Source organism: Heliconius melpomene, chromosome 13 (assembly GCF_056956725.1).
Source record: "Heliconius melpomene rosina isolate 202511_hmr_F chromosome 13, ASM5695672v1, whole genome shotgun sequence".
Taxonomy (NCBI): domain Eukaryota; kingdom Metazoa; phylum Arthropoda; class Insecta; order Lepidoptera; family Nymphalidae; genus Heliconius; species Heliconius melpomene.
Window position 1 is genome coordinate 8,124,923 of NC_140401.1, and position 20,031 is coordinate 8,144,953.

The window sequence follows — 20,031 nt, forward strand, 5'->3', positions numbered from 1 at the left end:
TAGAAGTTCTAGGCTTATTGCTGAAGATTTACTCTCATTGGATGTACCTTATCTTATATAATATACGTATAGATAAAAAAAGAAATATCTGCTGTTAGGTAGAAACATGAGACAGCCTTTCGATATTTTTCTCTAAAATATAAATGTAGTTTTCATTGTTACATTTCGCTAAATTCCCATTAATATCTCATATTTACTTTATTTTGATTGGTTCATAAATAAAACCGTTATAACAACGTTATAAAATTTTAACTATTTTACCGACTTCTGTAAAAGAAAGAGGTTATCAATTAGAATGTAGTTTTTGACGTTTGTTATTTTAGCAATTTTCTAGTGCGTGTGGCCCCATTTTTATTTGATCAATTTCAATGGTATCCGTTAGAAAATCACATAAGTTCTTAATTTGCATTAAGTATGTGCGCGACAAATAGACGAACAACTCTATATTCCGCCAACCAATTACGATGATTGTTTATGGGATCCGGTTCAAATTAAAGTAGTCGGTTTTATTTTGTTAAAAATTAATATATGACAAAAAAAATTAATGTATGACAAAATTTGCTATAAAATAACTGTTTAATGAATTGATTTTATTGATATAAATAAAAAAAATGTTTTGATATTTGCTCTATCCTCACCAATAGCGTAATCGGAAAAACCCAGCCCAGAAAACTTAGTTTAAAATTAAAGTGTTAATGAGAACGGAGTGTCGTCATTCTATTCCCCAGTTTTCGCCAAATTCTTGAGCCTTTGTAGGTTGAGTGGTGGAACTCAATGTTATGCTTTTTATTGATTGTCAATAATAGAATATCAATTATTGATTAGATATGAACGTCTGACATGCGACTCTTAAGTATACACACGATGGACAGCCAGCCAGCCAGCCAGCAACTGTTCACTCGGGGAAATGTCAAAAGAGGATTCACCCTATAGTGCCGATCACGATTCATTCGGTGCGTGGAGAACGGTGAGTGAAAGCAACAATGTGATAATTATGAATAAACAACTACGATACTGACGCCCATCTTCCTAAAGACTAGGTCTTTACGGAATGAAATGCACATTTTTTGTATATTTATTATGAATATTTTTTATTTATGTGAACGTGATTCAATTTGAATTTCAAAGTTATTTATGTGTCTTAACATAATATCAAAGGAGATGCGAAGAGGATTGTGCTTCCCATATGTAAAACTAGTTGCCGGCTTCAAACGGAAATTTCTCAAAAGTGTCGCAAGAGCTGTCTTCATTGATAACATTGCGTACTGATAACCTGGAAAACCAATCTAATTATAACATCGGTTTTGTTGAAATAAATATTATATTTAAAAAATAATATTATCTATAGCTTTCGTGGTTCAGTAGGATAGCGTCTGAGTTCGATTCAATTGGTTCGATTTCTACTTCGGGGAATGAATTATTTTCTTTTGCTCGCTCTGGTAACAGGACAAAACGAAGCTTTGAGCTATGCCACTCAACTCACAGTGTCTCGAAAATGAGGCAAGAAATGGGAAACGGAATGGCTTAACTCTAGATACCATATGCCTACCATGCTAGATGAGGGAGACAGCGTGAAGAAAAAAATATATTGAGCAAAATCAAAAATTTCAACCTTTACCAATCAATCAACCATTTAAAAGTTGCTACTTACCAATGCAGTTTCTTGGTCCTGTACTAAATGGAATAAATGCACCAGCAACGGGTGGTGGTCTTGATATAAACCTGTCAGGATTGAACTCCTCCACATCTGGACCCCAATGATGAGGGTTGTGATGTAAGCCCCAAACGTTGAGCACAGTATCTTGTCTCTCTAATAAAATGTCTGAAGCTGAAACACACATATGTATTATGCAGGCTTATAAAATCAAGGTAGCGTGTGTACTTAACAGTATGTAAACTACAATAATTTTAGCCAAGCGTTTTAGTAGTAAGTACCATAGAAATTATTAATGTGATGTCATTTCTTGTTGAGAAAAATTATAATATAAGTAAAATTAATACATACATATTTGAGTTTCTTGTTTCATATACCTATTGATAAGAGGTACAGGTGGATAAAGACGTAGCGTCTCCTTTATAACTGCATCCATATATTTAAGTTTATGTAAATCTCCCATTTCAATTGGTCTATCTTCTCCTAGAACTTCTATTATTCTAAAATTATGATTAAATAAAATTATTATAATTTTATTATACAGGCTCTGGTCAACAGGTAGTCAATAACGTCTCAAAAATGGTTCGGTACATACTTACGAATCTAACTAAATTATGCGTGATGAAATCCAACAAAATTATTCCTTTATGTGTGAAACACGGAAACCAAGATAGGTAATGGCGGAATATGGTCTATAAACGGAATGCTTGCAGGTTTACAAGAAGAATGATATTTAAATTATCAAATTTGCTTTCAATCAATCAATCAAAGCAATCATTACACATTTTTAAAGTATTATTTCACACTTAGGAAAGAAAAATACTTATAAAGAAAATATATAAAAATTTGAACGTAGCGGGATTTGAACCCGCGCCTCTTTGGGACACAGTCCAAGCGCCCTGACCAACTAAGTTAAACGTTCTCATCGAACTACATCAAAATACTACTGCTTAATGGGTCAGAGTACTTGGATGGTTCCCTAAGAGGCGCGGGTTCAAATCCCGCTACGTTCAAATTTTAATATATATTTTATTTATAAATACAATACAATGAAATAAGAAAAATATATCGACTCACTCTTGGTAAACTTTTTCTTGTATATCAGCGTGTTGTGACAACAAGGTGGCCGTGAAGCATGTTCCTGTAGCGGAAGTATCGCTTCCCGCTATCGCTAATGTTAGTACTTCTTCACGTAATTCCTCGAGTGTGTATTTTTTACCACTTTCATGTGAACTTTTTATCATTGACTCGAGAAAAGATTCTATGGCTACTCTTGATGGTTCAACTGATGATAATAATGGAATATTGAGGATTTTTAAAACATTTTCGAAGTGTTATTACACTTAAGAAATAATGTAATGTGATGCAAAGTATAAATATCTACTCCTTAGCACTCTATGGAATTTGCCGTACGCTTGGAACAGTTCCTACCTGGTACTTGCAACCCGAGTGTAAGTATAAAGAACTATTTTAAAATTAACATGAAAGCTCGCCTCTTCTTTTTAACTAAGTTTTTTTAACTTTAACTTTTGTTTTACGGGTAACACGGTTATCCTTATAAATAATGTTAATTACTATATATCTTACTATATACAATAGAATTTTCTGTTCATTCATTTTTATTCATTCATTTTTATATCATTTAATTAGGAGATATGATGATTAACATTTAACAGTTTGACCTAGTAGTCCTTATTAGTCATCTTCTATATATATAAAAGGACTTGTCCTCACTGACTGAGGTAAGACGCACGCACAGCCGTAACCGCTGATGGTAGAAACGTGAAATTTGGACAGATGTTTACTTTCGTAATCTGGACATCCACTAAGAAGGGATTTTGAAAAATTTTAACCCTAAAGGGGAGAAATAGGGGTTGAAAGTTTGTATGGAAAGAAAATTAAATCGGCACCGATTTTTATAAAATTTGAAATTTAGATTTTTAAAAGCATTTAATTGAATACGTGTTTCATGGTTCTTTAGAATTCACCCCCTAAGGGTGCAAATAAGGGGTTGAAAGTTTGTATGGAAAAATCTTCGAATCGCCTCCGATTTCTATAAAATTTGAAATTTCGACTCTTAAAAATATTTCGTTGAACACATGTTTCATGGTTTATTAGAATTCACCCCTAAATAAGCTAGCGAAGCTGCGCGCGTCCCCTAGTTACTAATAATAGTCCTGCAAGTGTTCTTTGGACTAATGAGTTTTTATAAGATTGAAAAATATCCGCTATGGAGTAAAAAATGCCCTACAGCTATATACCTAATACTTTACCTCCATTTAAAACTTCTATGTTGCATAGCTCCCCCGATAATATTTTTTTCTTCTTACATATTAACTGAAAAGGACAGCAAAAGGTTAGATAACTATATTCTTACTAATATTATAAAGATATTTGTACCTAGTCGATATAATATTAAATTAAGTAATAATGTACGACAGTGTTTGAAACGCCGTGTTTGTGGAATTGATCTTCTCTCGGGCTTTCTCGTTCTTCCTAGAGAGAAGAGAAGAGTGTTCCGTAATATCTTTAATTTTGACAGAAGATAGAGAATAGAGTGACTTCACTCTACTCTAGGTTCTTTCTGCTTATCGCGCCGTCGCCGATATGCTAGTCATAGAAAGCTATTTTTAGTTGAGAAGTACTTTTTGTTTTTTTCTCAACATTACAATATTTTATCAAGAATCGTTTATAAAAACTTACAATGGAATAATTAAAAAATGTTGAACACAGCCATTTAATAGTAAATTTACGTAAAACAAGACTTACGTCATCAATAAAGTCAACTATGACTTGTTTCAATCGCTTCTGCGTCTTAGAAATTGGTAACAAATTATATATCCCATCATAATGCAGCAATGGTTGACACAATGCTACCGAACAGTTTTTAAGGTATTGAGTAAGTGCGTCAAACAATGTGTGGTTTGATTTGTTCTGTATTTTGAGATTGATTCCAAAAGCTGTTTCTGGAAATTATTTTAAATTATTTTTTTAGCTGTATACTGTTTAAGAGAAGTTTTATTTTTAAATTTTGGTTTTTGGCCGACTTCTTTGATTACTTACTCAGAAATGCTTACTATATGATGCATGGATCTACAACACTAATAAATCTACACACTTATGAATATTTAAATAAGGATTGTGGAGTAAAATTTGTAAAGAATAAAATTTTGACTTACCACAAATAGAATCCAAGGTGTAAAGACTAACATAATGCCAAATTGACAGATTTCCTTTTCCTACTTGAGATTTAAGTTTTTCAACAATCATTTTACTTTGAGATTCAAAAATAAAAACAAATTGTGCAAGATGCTTGGAAGAAAAACTAGGTAACAAAATTTTACGTCGTGGTTGCCATATTTTTACTGTAATAAAACAACACAAATATATTAGCACGTAAAGCTATATCTTTTGACATTAAATTTAATTATAAGTTTTTTATGAACTGTTACATAATATTATCCAATTAATTTTATAGTAAATACATTTTTTATAGCTCCACTCTGTAAGCCGTACATAGCAGGGTAGACAGAACCGGACCTCAGAAATCCTCGGACCCCAAAACTCTAGTGTAAGACACTCCGTTCTCTTTTAAAAACTTTAGGTTCTCACTACACGTAATATTCTTTTCTGTTTCACGCTGTATCCCGTGCAATTCAGGGTAGGCAGACATAAATTAGTAAAAACGATTTCGTTCTCCGCTTTCCGTCCGAACTCGAGAACTTGTGAGTGGTGGAACTCAAGGACGTATTATATTTTGAAAGAGCAGAGAAATAAAAAATATCCCTCTTCAAATGGAAATCGCATCCATAATTACAGCATTTATAGATAGACGCTATCTCATAATGGCATGATATCATCTTTAACGTCTTAAAATAAATATTTTAATTGCTTTTTTAGATTTACCCGGAGCAAAGACCAGGCCGTTTCCTATTAATCGGTGCGTAATTGATGCAACGTGACCTTTGGAGTTGGTAGCTTTTAATATTGCAACTGCTTGCTCTGGATCTGATATAACTGAAAATAAAAACATATACGTGATTGTCATTTTTCTTAACTTCACCCTATATCACGCATACAACCTAATGTTAAAATACTTCATTGCTGTTCCGTTCATTGAATTTTGAGTAAGGGAACTCAAGCGCGGCGTTGAGTTTTTTTTGCCTCGTCACCAGAGCGGAGAAATGAAAATATTACATATGTTTTTAAAGAATTGCAGAATTTCAGTTGGGGGGTAATTTCAAAGAATCGCAGATTTCAAAATTGGGATCGAATGCCCAACCGTCGTAAAACAAAAGAAGTTTACTAACTTGGTACAAGATATGATCCAAACCAAGCACTTGCTGATCTATATTTATTAGTATATGCATAGTACGCCAATTTTTTAAACATCTCCATCCGACCTAAAATTTAAAAAAATACTGAATCAAAAACTAATGTAATTCGCAATGCAAATTGTCTTAAAATAATCCGTTCAAAGTTGAACTTACAAAATTGTGTTAATAAATAATTCGTTAGGTTTTGCCATTCAGGACAAAAAACCTCCAGAGTTCGGCAGAAAGCGCTCTCTGCCTGCACCGCAGTGTCTTATCACTAGGCTTGCTCTACCTACCATGCTATATACGAGATACAGCGTAAGGCTGAAAAAAAAATGAAACAGTAATTTAAGACATACCTTCATTATTTCCAAAAAACACGTGCAAACTTCCTATTATTGGTAAAGTATAAAAATCATTGCCTAACATGCTATGAAGTTTTAAGTTCTTCTTAGATTTTCTATGTTCGATAATGATTACAAGAAGAACTAGAAGAAGCACAGTCATAGAAAACATTTTTGGGACGTATTTACGTTAATGAGTGTTTAACAATAATAAACTGCAATTACTTTAACTTGCATTTATACGCACATTTTTGAATACTTGCAACGGAACAAGTTTTGACTTGAAGGTCATCAAAGAACTTCAGTATCTGATATGCCAGATTTTTTAAAATGCGTAAGTTAGCATTTTCCTCGGGTTGAATATGAAACTTGCGCCATCCAGGCCAAAAATATGTCTACTACCTCAAGACAGTACACCACAGCAGTGCATCCCAGTCCTTCTTGAAAGAAGATTTAGTGCGTGTCATGTGTCATGCATTATGTACTTGGAATCGATGGCTTGAGTTATGAATCAGATTTTTGTTATTTAATAAATAAATAACATAATCTGTTATTTATTTATATTATAATTCAGGTCTTGAGTGGCGGAGCTCAACGCCGCGCTTTGCCTTGACACTAGAGGGAAGAAATGAAAATATAAATTTAAATAAATCGAGTGGGGATCGAACCCACAACCAGTCGCTTACCTTTTCGTTTTTGCCCCTGCGCCACGACTCGATGTAATATTGATGGTTAAGAAGTTTATAAAATACTAGGGGACGCGCGCAGCTTCGCCTGCGGGTAATAGGGTAATAATACCCTTAGGGGTAAATTCTAATAAACTATGAAACACGTGTTCAATGAAATATTTTTAAGAGTCTCATTTTTAAATCTTATAAAAATCAGTGGCGATTTAGACTTTTCTATACGAACTTTCAACCCCTTATTTGCACCCCTAGGGGATGAATTAAAATAAACCACGAAACATGTGTTCAATGAAATATTTTGAAAAGTCTAATTTTCGAATTTTATAAAAATCGCGATTCAAAGATTTTCCATAAAAACTTTCAACCCCTTATTTGCACCCCTAGGGGATGAATTAAAATGAACCACGAAACATGTATTCAATGAAATATTTTTAAGAGTCTAAGTTTCAAATTTTATAAAAATCGGTGGCGATTTAAAAATTTTTCCATACAAACTTTCAACCCTTTCATGGCACCCTTAGGGGGTAAATTCTAAAAAACCGTGAAACACGTGCTCAATTAAATATTTATAAGAGTCCGAATTTACAATTTTATAAAAATCGGTTGCGATTTATAGATTTTTCCATACAAACTTTCAACCCCTTATTTGCGCTCTTAGGGGGTGAATTCTAGAAAACGATGAAACACACGTTCAATTAAATATTTTTAAGAGTCTAAATTTAAAATTTTATAAAAATCGATGGCCATTTAAGAATTTTTCCATACAAACTTTCAACCCCTTATTTGCACCCTTAGGGGAAGAATTCTAGAAAACCATGAAACATTTGTTCAATTAAATACTTTTAAGAATCTGGATTTCAAATTTTATAAGAATCGGTGCCGATTTAATTTTTTTTTCATACAAACTTTCAACCCCTATTTCACCCCTTTAGAATTAACATTTTTCAAAATCCCTTCTTAGTGGATGTCCAGATTACGAAAGTAAACATCTGTCCAAATTTCACGTTTCTACCATCAGCGGTTACGGCTGTGCGGGCGTCTTACCTCAGTCAGTGAGGACAAGTCCTTTTATATATATAGATTATTAATACTATGGACTAACATTGTTCTGAAACTGAAAGCTCAAAAAAAACACTTTTCGTTTTTATGGTCATCTTCAGATTACTCCATACTAAGTCGATATGTCTGTGACACATGTGGAACATGCACATGATCTCTTCTGGCCTCTACTTCTTAAACTTGTATCCTCATACAAGCTAAAATAATGCATTTTTTTAAGTTAGGCTATTTAAGAACAATTGTAATATTGTTATTTTTTCACACAAGTTTTTGTATTAAATTCATGAGAATATTTATATTAATAGTTCCTTAAGCAGTTTTTTATGAAAAAAAAACGTTTAATATAATTTAAAGGCATGTAACTGCGAGGAAACCTAAAAGTGGTACGATATTCCCACGTATTAATAAAAATTGTTTTGGTACAAAAAATATTTGTATGTTTATATTGTTACGACTTTTTGTTAGCAGTATCCGGAACTTTAATTAAGTATTTATCCATTTATATCACCAAAGGATTTCTTTAGTCTGTACTGACTGTCTCGAACACACTCTTCATTTCGAGTCTTATGTAGGTAAATGGGAAATACGATTTACGTAATATATTCTTCTGTTTGGAAGATATATGATGTTTATAAAGGTATATTATATTTTCGACATTTATCAACGATATTGAATTGAGTTTTTTCTTAAATGATAACTTCTTAAGAGAGGGTAAACCGCTTCGTTACGAAATGTTTCGTTACGGTGCTAGTCTGTCTGCCTTCTCTTTCTCTCACGCATATATTTTCTATGCATTTAAGCATGCTTTTCTCTAAGATGTAAATGCAGTTTTTACTGTCAAATTGTATTTTGCTAAAGTTCCCTTTGTATTTTGTATTTGTTTTATTAACCGACTTCAAAAACGAGGATATTTTCAACTCGGGTGGTGCTTCAAACAGAGTTTTGTGTTAAATATTCAAGAATTTTTATCTTGAAATATATAACTATTTCTGAACATGTTGCTTACAGAATCCTGGTCGTTAAATTTTATATTTATGTTTATTTTTTGTAAAGCACCGATCGATGGCTGCTATCGGCACGCGCAAACAACTCATATAAAATAATGTACACTCTTAACTTACTTAACTATTCAGTTTCCTTTTGCTACCGTCGCCGTATTATATATTGGACGATTTTTGCGATGTTGTATGGCTTTGTCAAAAAAAAAGTTTTTTTTTTTTAATCTTTCTGGTATAAAACAAATATTTAGGCTATGATTAGTAACTTAAAGATCCTTTAAATTTCATTTTCCGATATTCCATGAATATGAATTTTAAAAAAAATCGATACAATCACTCAAAACAACAACTTATACAAAAGAAAAAGTTAGAACGCCATAAAGAGTTTGGAATATCATATATAATATGTGGAATGTTTGGAATATCATATATGTTCTAGCAAATATTGCCTTACCCTGAAAACATATTTCATAGTAACTACTTGTATTATGCTTCGTTTCGTATCTGTGCACAAGAAGATCTATTACCCGTAAATAGGCCAAATTATAATTGATAGTGCTTGAACAAACAACAATATATCTTAAAGGAAAATGATATACGATGTGTATGCGTAAATTGTTTTTTTTGTCACTATACTTTTTTGCAAATTACTTACTCAGCATATATTAGTAATAATATATGTTATAACGTAAATACATAATATCGTGAAAGAAAATGCCCTCAATTCAATCAAGCTTCCAAAATATTTATAATTTTTAAAAATATTATATTAAAATATATTCTACCTTGTATAAAATATATAAGATCCAAATTGAAAAGAACCAAAAAATAAAGAAAGTACAGAAATTGTGAAAAATAAAATGTCTTAAAATATAAAAGTATTATGCTTTACTGAGTGTAAAAATCTAATTATTAACAAACGCCAGTTTAAATTTATAAAATAATGAACTACATAAGGATAACCAAAAAAGAGTCCAATTAAGAGCTGACAACTTTTTAAAAAGATTTCACTTCGTTAAACTGAGCAAAAATCATTGAAATTAATAATTCCTGGTGTAATTTTGTCAGCAATTTTTTTAAAATGATCGTTTGTTTTGTATTGTTATAAAAGCATAGTTGGATGGTGGGATTAAAACCCAAATCTTTAGATAAAATTACATCACCCTGAAGGCAAGCTTGAATACATTTATTGCAAAAATATATTTCAAAAGAGCAACAGTTAAGCTTATTTCTGGCTTTTAGGACTGGACACTACTGAAATTTTTCTTGACCCCTCTTTAATCTCTCAGTGCTTTGTTATGACTAAGTTGAGTTAAAAATAATTTTTCGAATTACAAATATTTCATGTGTTTCATAGAAAGGAAAAAAAATGTATTTCGAATGTGTAAAATCGTCATGTAAATATTAATTACAAGAAATTATGATAGTACCCAAAGTAAATATAATAGTAAATGAGGCATTAAGTGAATGTCAAACAAGCGCCTTGTGCACGCCTCGCTTAAAGCTTCAATTAAAACTTCCTTAATATTGTATGAGACCTAAACAAACAGCTACAGTATTGGTAAGTAAGTTGTTCTAAAGTTTTCGATATATATATGTTTATGCTAAAAAAACTTAAATACAATTATTTAATTAATAATATAATGATCAACAAAATTTTTATTCAAAATATAATTTAACATCCACGACAAGATAAGGTCAGTAGTGCCCTTTGTCTACATTCTGGTTCCCTCTTCAGTATTTAGATGTTTTTACAATCGATTGGAACACTGGAATTTCCATATTCTAGTGTTAGGACACTTCGTTTTCGACTAAACACCCACATGAGTGGCGGAACTCAACTACGCGCTTTGTCTAAGATTTATCACTGAATATTTATTAATTATATCTAAATAAAATTTATATACAACTAGCGACCCTCTTGCGGCTTCGCCCGCTTTTACTACTGGATTATTCATATAATGTATGTTTGCAAAGCACTTAAGATAATGTGAAAATTAATTAAAACCTAATGCAACCCGCATTTTTTTAGTTTCAATAAGGATTTTCCAATTGTTTTACACAGCAAGGATTTTTTAGTAGGTACCGTAATTTTAAATCTGTGCTACTAATCCTTTCAAGTACTTATTAAAATATATTTAAATGATTATTTATAGATAGTTAAATGACTATTTTTAAACGGAAGAAATTATAAACAAAAACCTACCTACTAATAAGTTATTAGTAATAACTACTACAAAAAATATGAAACCAAATATATCGCGCTGAAATAATACATTCAATTAAGAAAGTGAAATAATACATCGAATTATCCAATACGTGCAAACGCATCTAAATCTTCGTTGCTATAAAGGCAGGCGGGTTTTTTTTTTCGAGCTTGTGGTTAATACTGAAGAGGGTATTCTGTCCCTGATGAAAAGCAAGCACTACGTGGCTGCCTGTGTGGAAAATGAAATAGAATGCATCGGCCGGGAATCAAACCCGGGCCGCCCGCGTGGCAGGCGAGCATTCTACCACTGAACCACCGATGCGTGTAAGGCAGGCGGGCCCGGTGGACGCATGGCGAGTGGCGAGCCGTTTCGCAGCAAGGATTTTTTGATATTGTAACAACTTCTAAAGTACTTATTAAAATGAAAAACATATGCTGAGAGTAAGGGATAAGTGAAACTTGAGTAACATACAGCTGATGTGTCAACGGCGGGATGTGTCAACAATTAAATGCGTTTTTCTGTAAAACTATTCGCAATTTCGAAATATTGTAAAAAGCAAATTTTATCTTCGTTTAACGTAGAAAATTAATAAAGTATTTTAAAGGATAAGGATTAATACCATTATGGAAAAATATGGCTCACAATAAAAAATATATTGAAATTGCGACCCGCTCGCGGCTTCGCCCGCCTTAACTACTGAATTATTCATATAATGTATGTTTGAAAAGCACTTAAGATAATGTGAAAATTAATTAAACCCTAATGCAACCCGCATTTTCGTAATTCCAATAAGAATTTTCCAATTGTTTTAAAATAAACATAAATAAATAACACAAATAACAGAAAACTTAAACGAAAGAAATTATAAACAACAGACTACCTACTATTCTCTTACCCAAAAATACTTAAACGAAAGATGTAACCAACTATGTCGCGTGGAAATACATTATAATTATTGGATAACTCCAAAATACGTGCAATCACTTCTAAATTTACTTTGCCAGGCGCAGAATTGAAGCATTCTCTCGGCCATCTTCGTAGTAGCTCAGAACGACATCAGAGCGTTGGTCCGACCGTGGTCCCAGGCGAAAACCTGCTTTAGAGCAGACACATGGAAGGGGAGGGGATTGGAATTGAACACTCGGTTTCTTGAGGAAGGCCTAGATTAAACGACCAAGATGACTGCTCATGAGTCGGATTTGGAGGAGGATAGAAAGTTCCTCGGAAGAAGACGTCTGACCTCGGGCGGCCGGGTATGCGGAGTGCTGCTCCTTAGGTGCAGGTGACCCGATACACCGTCGCAACGGAATACGTTGGACGCGAGGCGACCAATGTGTACCTCTAGGGTTTCTATTTTTAGGTTGCGGTGAGTGGTGCGTGGTGTTCACGTAGTGTGGTGCCTGCGTCACTCGCCGGAGGGTGAGGTTCCGTACCACCTACAGGATTCCTCGTTGAGTAATACTCGCTAGGGCATTGTGATGTCATCAATGTATAGTGCGTAGAGAGCAGGTGACAAAATTCTGACTGGGACAACGGCAGCGATCGGGTCGCTGCTAGCACTCTCAACTCTCACGCAAAATGTCCTGTCACTTACAAAGCAGAGCGGCAAAGACATGCGCGACGTGCTGGGGGATGCCCGCTCTGAGCACTTTATGAAGTAAGCCCGGGTGCCAGACGCGGTAGAATACGCGTGCTACGTCAAGGAAGACTGCTATTGCACACTCATTCTCTCTCTCGGTTGATCACTGACCACCAGAGTGGTATACCCGCTCGCCAAACTGCTCGCTTTGTGGGTGGATGTGTGACTGAAGAAGTGAGAGGAGTAACTTCTCGAACAACTTGGCGACCGTACTAAGAAGGATTATAGATCGATATCCCTCAGCAGCATAATGAGCAGGCCTTCCTTCCATGCCCGGGGGAAAGAAGCCAGGTGGGTGCGGCGGATCCACTATTATAAGCAAAATGTTGCGGGGCACGACGGACGCGTAGTGGGCGGCGAACCGTAAATCAGCAAGGATTTTTTAGTACTGTAATTTTAAATCTGTGCTACTAATCTTTTCAAGTACTTATTATTATATATTTAAATGATTATTTTTAGATATTTAAATGACTATTTTTAAACGGAAGAAATTATAAACAAAAACCTACCTACTAATAACTAATACAAAAAATATGAAACCAATATCGCGCTGAAATAATACATATAACTGAAATTATTCAATATGTGAAACGCATCTAAATCTTCTTTGCTATAGAAGCAGGCGGGTTATTTTTCGAGCTTGAGGTTAATGCTGTTAAAACAGCGACACCGGTTGGGTAGACACTACGTGGCTGCCTGTGAGGAAAATTAAATAGAATGCATGGGCCGGGAATCAAACCCGGGCCGCCCGCGTGGCAGGCGAGCATTCTACCACTGAACCACCGATGCGTGTAAGGCAAGCGGGCACGGCGGACGCATGGCGAGTGGCGAGCCGTTTCGCAGCAAGGATTTTTTGATATTGTAACAACTTCTAAAGTACTTATTAAAATAAAAAAAACAGTAAAAGACAGTTCATCTACATTAAATGGCCAACGTAACTAACATACTTATTTATATGCTGAGAGTAAGGGATAAGTAAAACTTGAGTCGGCACAGCTGATGAGTCAACGGCGTGATGTGTCAACAATTAAATGCGTTTTTCTCTAAAACTATTCGCAATTTCGAAATTGTGTAAAAAGCAAATTTTATCTTCGTTTAACGTAGAAAATTAATAAAGTATTTTAAAGGATAAGGATTAATACCATTATGGAAAAATATCCCTCACAATAAAAAATATATTGAAATTACTATTTTTAGACAGAAATATGATCACTACACGTTATCCTTAAAAGATAAAAATATGCTCTCGCGGACTTTTTTGTAGATATTATTAAGAGGAACAATACTCCAGTACACTTTTTTCATATAGTACTTACCATTAAAGCAGCGCATGCGCGAAAGTGTCTCAACGGGTAGGACTTTATACATATTTATCGTATTTATGTTAATTTACATAAGAATGTACAAATAATAAACTATATATAAACCTTCTACGAAAAACACTCGACTTAATGGTGAAAACCGCATAAAAATCCGTTGGGTGGTTTAGAAGAAGAAGAGTTAGAAACAACAGACAGACACGAAAAGCGACTTTGTTTTATAAGATATAGGATAGGATATATATTTCATTTCTTGCTAGACCTAATTCTTTAAAATCCAGATGAAATCACGAGCAAAAGCTAGCAGTACATAAACTACGAATTATAAGTACATTGGCCAAGCAAAAAAATGCCTAGCGAATAAAAAAAACTTCGACAAATGAAGGTGCTTTATGAGGTGTTTTGTAATAAATTTTGTTGTGAACACACTGTCACCTTGGACGAGCGCCAAAACGACACGAATTTGGTTAGACGATGTTAACGGAATGCTTCTCTATCCACTTGTGATACTTACTTCTTTCAATAGAGACCACGACGGAGACATTCGTCTTGTGAATCATGTATTGTTTACAAAGTAGGAAATATTATGAGTGAATATGCGAACTAAACTTAGGTTATACTTGTTTGAAATGTCGTGTAATGTAATGTACGCAAAAAAGGGAATAATAATATTTTGTTTTGTACTAAATATATTGGGTAAAGTTAACATTGTAATACAAAAAAAAGTAATTTGGTTTATTAAAAAGAACGGCTAATAAAAAATAAAACGTAAAAAAATGTATCTTAATTTTTTTTTTCTAAAATATTGTGTTCCTATTATTAGATTTCATATAACAATTGGAACATTTGAAGCCAGTTGCAGCACATGTCCACATGACAATCATTATAAGAGTGCTGCAAACACATAGAACACGTATGAACTGGTGTGTGTTCATGTATAAATATCATAGCGAAAATAAACGGGCAAAGCCGCGAGCAGATCACTAGTCTTTCAATAACTAAATAAAACCCTATAATGTTAAGAACGAAAGACTAACATGTCAACTTTGTTATTTTAAGTTTTATATTTATATCCATTAAAAACTGACATCCTTGACCGAACCAGATGAATTATCAGATATATTGTTAAAATAAAATCAACAGTAACCTATATAAAAATACCTTTTATTCTCATTTTATCGCACTGACCTGTATGTACTGCGACCCATCAATTGTCGTCTCAACAATCAGTCTTTTTGACGTGATATAAAAGTGCTTGTGGCTCCAAATGGATTTGGAACTGTACACACATTTGGTAAAAATAACTTGGTGATATGCTTCTTCTGGTGGTGCTATATTATCTTTTCTTATAATTATTTGATATATTTTTAATATAGGTTGAAGCAAAGCGCGGCGTTAAGTTCCGCCACTCAACACGCAATGCCACGAGAGATCATCGGATTGCCTTAAAACTAGACTCCCTCTGCGTCTGCACACCTTCCTATATGGGGTTCCTTCCTATAGCACAAAGCTAAAAAAATAATATAATTATATATTAAGTGGCGAAAGTCAACACAGCGGAGAAATGAAAATAATTTATTCCTATTATATATTATTAAATCTGAATCGAACCTACTACTATCAAGTTTAATATGTGCTGTACTACTGTACCACGGTTGTCTATTTCATATTCCATAATTATTATACTGTGAATTATGAACAAGTCTGAAAATTAATTCGAGATATGTACTTAATAACATTTGGAAGCCACATGTAGAATAAATAAACACGAAACGAGAAATGCATTAACAGATCTTAAAATAAGACGAGGATAATTATGTGAAACGTATAAAAATAAAATCGAGTTTCTTAGAAAAATTATAATAAAATTGTATTTTAAATTAATTACTGTATTATTCATATGGTGAGAAGTTCATATTTGATATTACATAAATATTTAAATATGTAAAGTAATATTTAATTTTCTCAAGAGAAAATCGAACCCACTACCGATGCGCCACGACTGGCCCCGAATGATAATTAACACTTATACAGTTATCCTATATCTTATAAAACAAAGTCGCTTTTCGTGTCTGTCTGAACTTTCTAACTCTTCTTCTTCTAAACCACCCAACGGATTTGCATGCAGTTTTCACCATTAGGTCGAGTATTTCTCAGAGAAGGTTTATATATAGTTTATTATTTGTACATTCTTATGTAAATTAACATAAATACGATAAATGTGTATAAAGTCCTACCCGTTGAGACACTTTCGCGCATGCGCTGCTTTAATGGTAAGTACTACATGAAAATAATGTACTGGAGTATTGTTCCTCTTAAAAAGATCTACAAAAAAGTCCGCGATAGCATATTTTTATCTTTTAAGGATAACGTGTAGTGATCATATTTCTGTCTAAAAATAGTAATTTCAATATATTGTTTATTGTGAGGGATATTTTTCCATAATGGTATTAATCCTAATCCTTTAAAATACTTTATTAATTTTCTACGTTAAACGAAGATAAAATTTGCTTTTTACACTATTTCGAAATTGCGAATAGTATTAGAGAAAAACGCATTTAATTGTTGACACATCCCGCCGTTGACACATCAGCTGTGCCGACTCAAGTTTTACTTATCCCTTACTCTCAGCATATAAATAAGTATATTAGTTACGTTGGCCATTTAATGTAGATCAAAATTGTCTTTTACTGTTTTTTCATTTTAATAAGTACTTTAGAAGTTGTTACAATATCAAAACATCCTTGCTGCGAAACGCGCCCCGCGACGTTTTGCTTATACAAGCGCGTCATGAGCAGTCATCGGTGGTTCAGTGGTAGAATGCTCGCCTGCCACGCGGGCGGCCCGGGTTCGATTCCCGGCCGATGCATTCTATTTAATTTTCCTCACAGGCAGCCACGTAGTGCTTGCTTTTCATCAGGGACAATACCCTCTTCAGCATTAACCACAAGCTCGAAAAAAAAACCCGCCCGCTATAGAGGCATAGCAACAAAGATTTAGATGCGTTTGCACGTATTGGATAATTGGAGTTGAATGTATTATTTCAGCGCGATATATTTGGTTTCATATTTTTTGTAGTAGTTATTAGTAGGTAGGCTTTTGTTTATAATTTCTTCCGTTTAAAAATAGTCATTTAACTATCTAAAAATAGTCATTTAAAAATATTTTAATAAGTGCTTGAAAAGAGTAGTAGCACAGATTTAAAATTACGGTACCTACTAAAAAATCCTTGCTGTGTAAAACAATTGGAAAATCTTATTGAAACTACGAAAATGCGGGTTGCATTAGAGTTTAATTAATTTTCACATTATCTTAAGTGCTTTGCAAACATACATTATATGAATAATCCAGTAATAAAAGCGGGCGAAGCCGCAAGGGGGTCGCTAGTTTAACCTATAAAATTAACCTAAAAAATTAACATTATTTGCATATTTAAGAAATATTTCCGAAAACAGTCTTTAATTATCATGTTTATATAACAATACATAACGTGATAAACATCAAAAACACCGTTAAAAGTATACACAAATGAACACAGAACGACTTTACCATTCATTTACCTTATAATGAAACATATATTATAAGGCATAAGCTATTTATATAAGAACTAAAGACGTAACTATCAGTTAGGGGACACCAGAAAAACAAAGGTAAGCCAAGATAGCAATTGAAACTAATTCCAGACTTATCTTAGGGACCGTTTGTGTGCGATGAGCGGTAAATGAGTGCGTTCACATTGATGTTTTTGTATGTACTTGTGACAGTACTTAAATGTGATATATGATATTGAAAGGAAGGTAGTCGTCTTTAAGAACATAGTAAATATTTGTATTTTAATAAAAGTATGTATTATTCTATTTTTTCTGTCAAGTAAATCGTAACTATATTTCAACGTTTAAATAATATGTATCAAAGTAGGCAGAGAAAATATATCGTTAAAACAATTTGCTTACCACACTTCCTAACAATTTTTCAAGATATTGTGAATTAAGCGTCGGAACTTAACGCTGTGTTGTGTCTTCCAAAGAGAAGAAATGAAAATAATTTAAATATACAAAAATCAAATAAAAGAAAAGAAAATAATTCATCTTTAAGTCTCTACTATATACAATACACCAAAAATAAAAAAAAGAAAATGATACAATTCTAAATCTCTCTTGAATATTTGAAAAGTAGAATGGTCAAACTGTAATATTTGAAACATTTATCAGGTACAGGTACAGAGTAACCAAGCACACTATCTACAAATTGCTATTTAAATATTATAGATGCGAGCCACGTTCTTAGAGAACAATAAAAAGGCACTAAAGTGAACTTTCATTTGCGTTGTCCATTTTTATATGGAACGTTTTAGCCTGACACTGTAACCTAAGGTGATGAATTGCTTCCAGGAACTGACAGGATTGAAGAAAGTAAACATTTGTATATTCATATGCCGTTTAAAATTTTATATATACTAAGTGTATGATATATTAACATTAAAATATAGCAATATTAGATTTATATAGAATTTGGAAAGGTAAATATTTTTCTTCTTGAAAACGTCTTCTTGAAAACTTCTGTCCGACAGAGGACTTTTTGCAAACGCTTTAAGTACAGTAGAAGTAATTACATATAAACTTATCAAAAGTAATATTTTTTACTGAAAAGACCTTTACTAAATTATTTATAAAATATTATATATGCGTGTAAGATATTTGAATGTGTGTGTAAATAAATAACAAAAAACTCTCTTACAAAAGTCGGTTAATAATATATGTTAAAGGATGAAATGTCATTGCTTTTCGTGCCTGAAAATTTAATGTATTGAAATATATTTTCAAAGGTCAAAGCTTATTATGAAAGAACGAATACGTATAATATAATGTTTACAGTAGAAAGAAATAATTTGATTTCAAAGGGCTTGGTATTGATGTTTAACATATTAAATATTAGATTCTTTCTTCTGTTTTATTTTAAAATTAGGTAAATTAGGGGAATTTGGGGTAGTTTATATAGGTACGTCCTGGTGAAATCAAACATATATCTATGACATTTGTCATGCCAAATGATATTAGGTTTGATGTAATTAAAATATAGTGGAGAAGAATCTTTAGTTGGTACTTGTTGGTCAAACGTATGAAAAAATAATAAATTTAATATGAGTTATTACCACTAAATAACAACGAACGGCATAGCTTTACATAACGGACGACATTTTCTTTACCCACTTTTCGCTGTATTAGTGAGGCAGTGTATTGAGTGGCGGAACTCAGCGCTGTGCTTGTTCGTTACTAGAACGAGGAAATGAAAATGTTTAATAATCCATTTACCCGAGAGGGAATCGAACCCATAACTGTCGTGCTTTCTCGCCTGCTTGTGCCTCTGCACAGCTAACTTGACGCTGAAACTATTATTTAATTCCAAATCTAATGAACATTTGTTCAAGCCAAAACTTCTGTTCAAAATAGAGTTTATATAAGTTTACCCAACAAATATCTCAATTACATTAACATACTAAATTTGATATTTATTCATTTATTCACCAAAAATCAACCACTAAGAAAAGCTATCCCGTTTCACAATTTCCTCGGTGGCTTGACAGAACATGTTATGTTCATTACAAAGGTCAGTCAAGGGCGAGGGCGAACATAACGCCCAGATAAAAGTGTATAACTATAAAAAAACTCCGGATACTAGCCATATCATTGGACCATAACTGAGGCTGGCTTTACGATGATAACTCACATGTCATTTCTCTTGTATTCTACTTTATTAATAAAATTATTAAGTGTTGCTAGTGGCTGTTGTAATGGAAGTTTGTGTT

At 33.1% G+C, this 20,031-nt stretch overlaps 1 protein-coding gene across 1 annotated transcript; it reads right to left on the reverse strand.

Annotated features, from left to right (window-relative positions):
• Positions 1-1,091: 1,091 nt before the first annotated feature.
• LOC146532814 (cytochrome P450 4d8-like) lies at positions 1,092-13,177 on the reverse strand. Its single transcript, XM_085196301.1, has 9 exons — positions 13,034-13,177; positions 12,508-12,703; positions 5,965-6,057; positions 5,561-5,671; positions 4,752-5,019; positions 2,732-2,965; positions 2,006-2,154; positions 1,652-1,828; positions 1,092-1,273 (listed from the first exon to the last, which is right to left on the reverse strand). The coding sequence occupies exons 1-9, from the start codon at positions 13,175-13,177 to the stop codon at positions 1,092-1,094; spliced, it is 1,554 nt and encodes a 517-aa protein (XP_085052427.1).
• Positions 13,178-20,031: the final 6,854 nt, after the last annotated feature.

Bases quoted from the DNA above. Each gene is read 5' to 3' on its own strand.
- LOC146532814 (XM_085196301.1), bottom strand. From the start codon at position 13,177: ATGGAAGGAAGGCCTGCTCATTATGCTGCTGAGGGATATCGATCTATA. The intron at 5,020-5,560 runs GTAAATCTAAAA...GTTTTATTACAG, and splicing joins CGGCCTGGTCTTTGCTCCGG to TAAAAATATGGCAACCACGA. The intron at 1,274-1,651 runs GTAAGTAGCAAC...TTGGTTTTCCAG, and splicing joins AGGACCAAGAAACTGCATTG to GTTATCAGTACGCAATGTTA.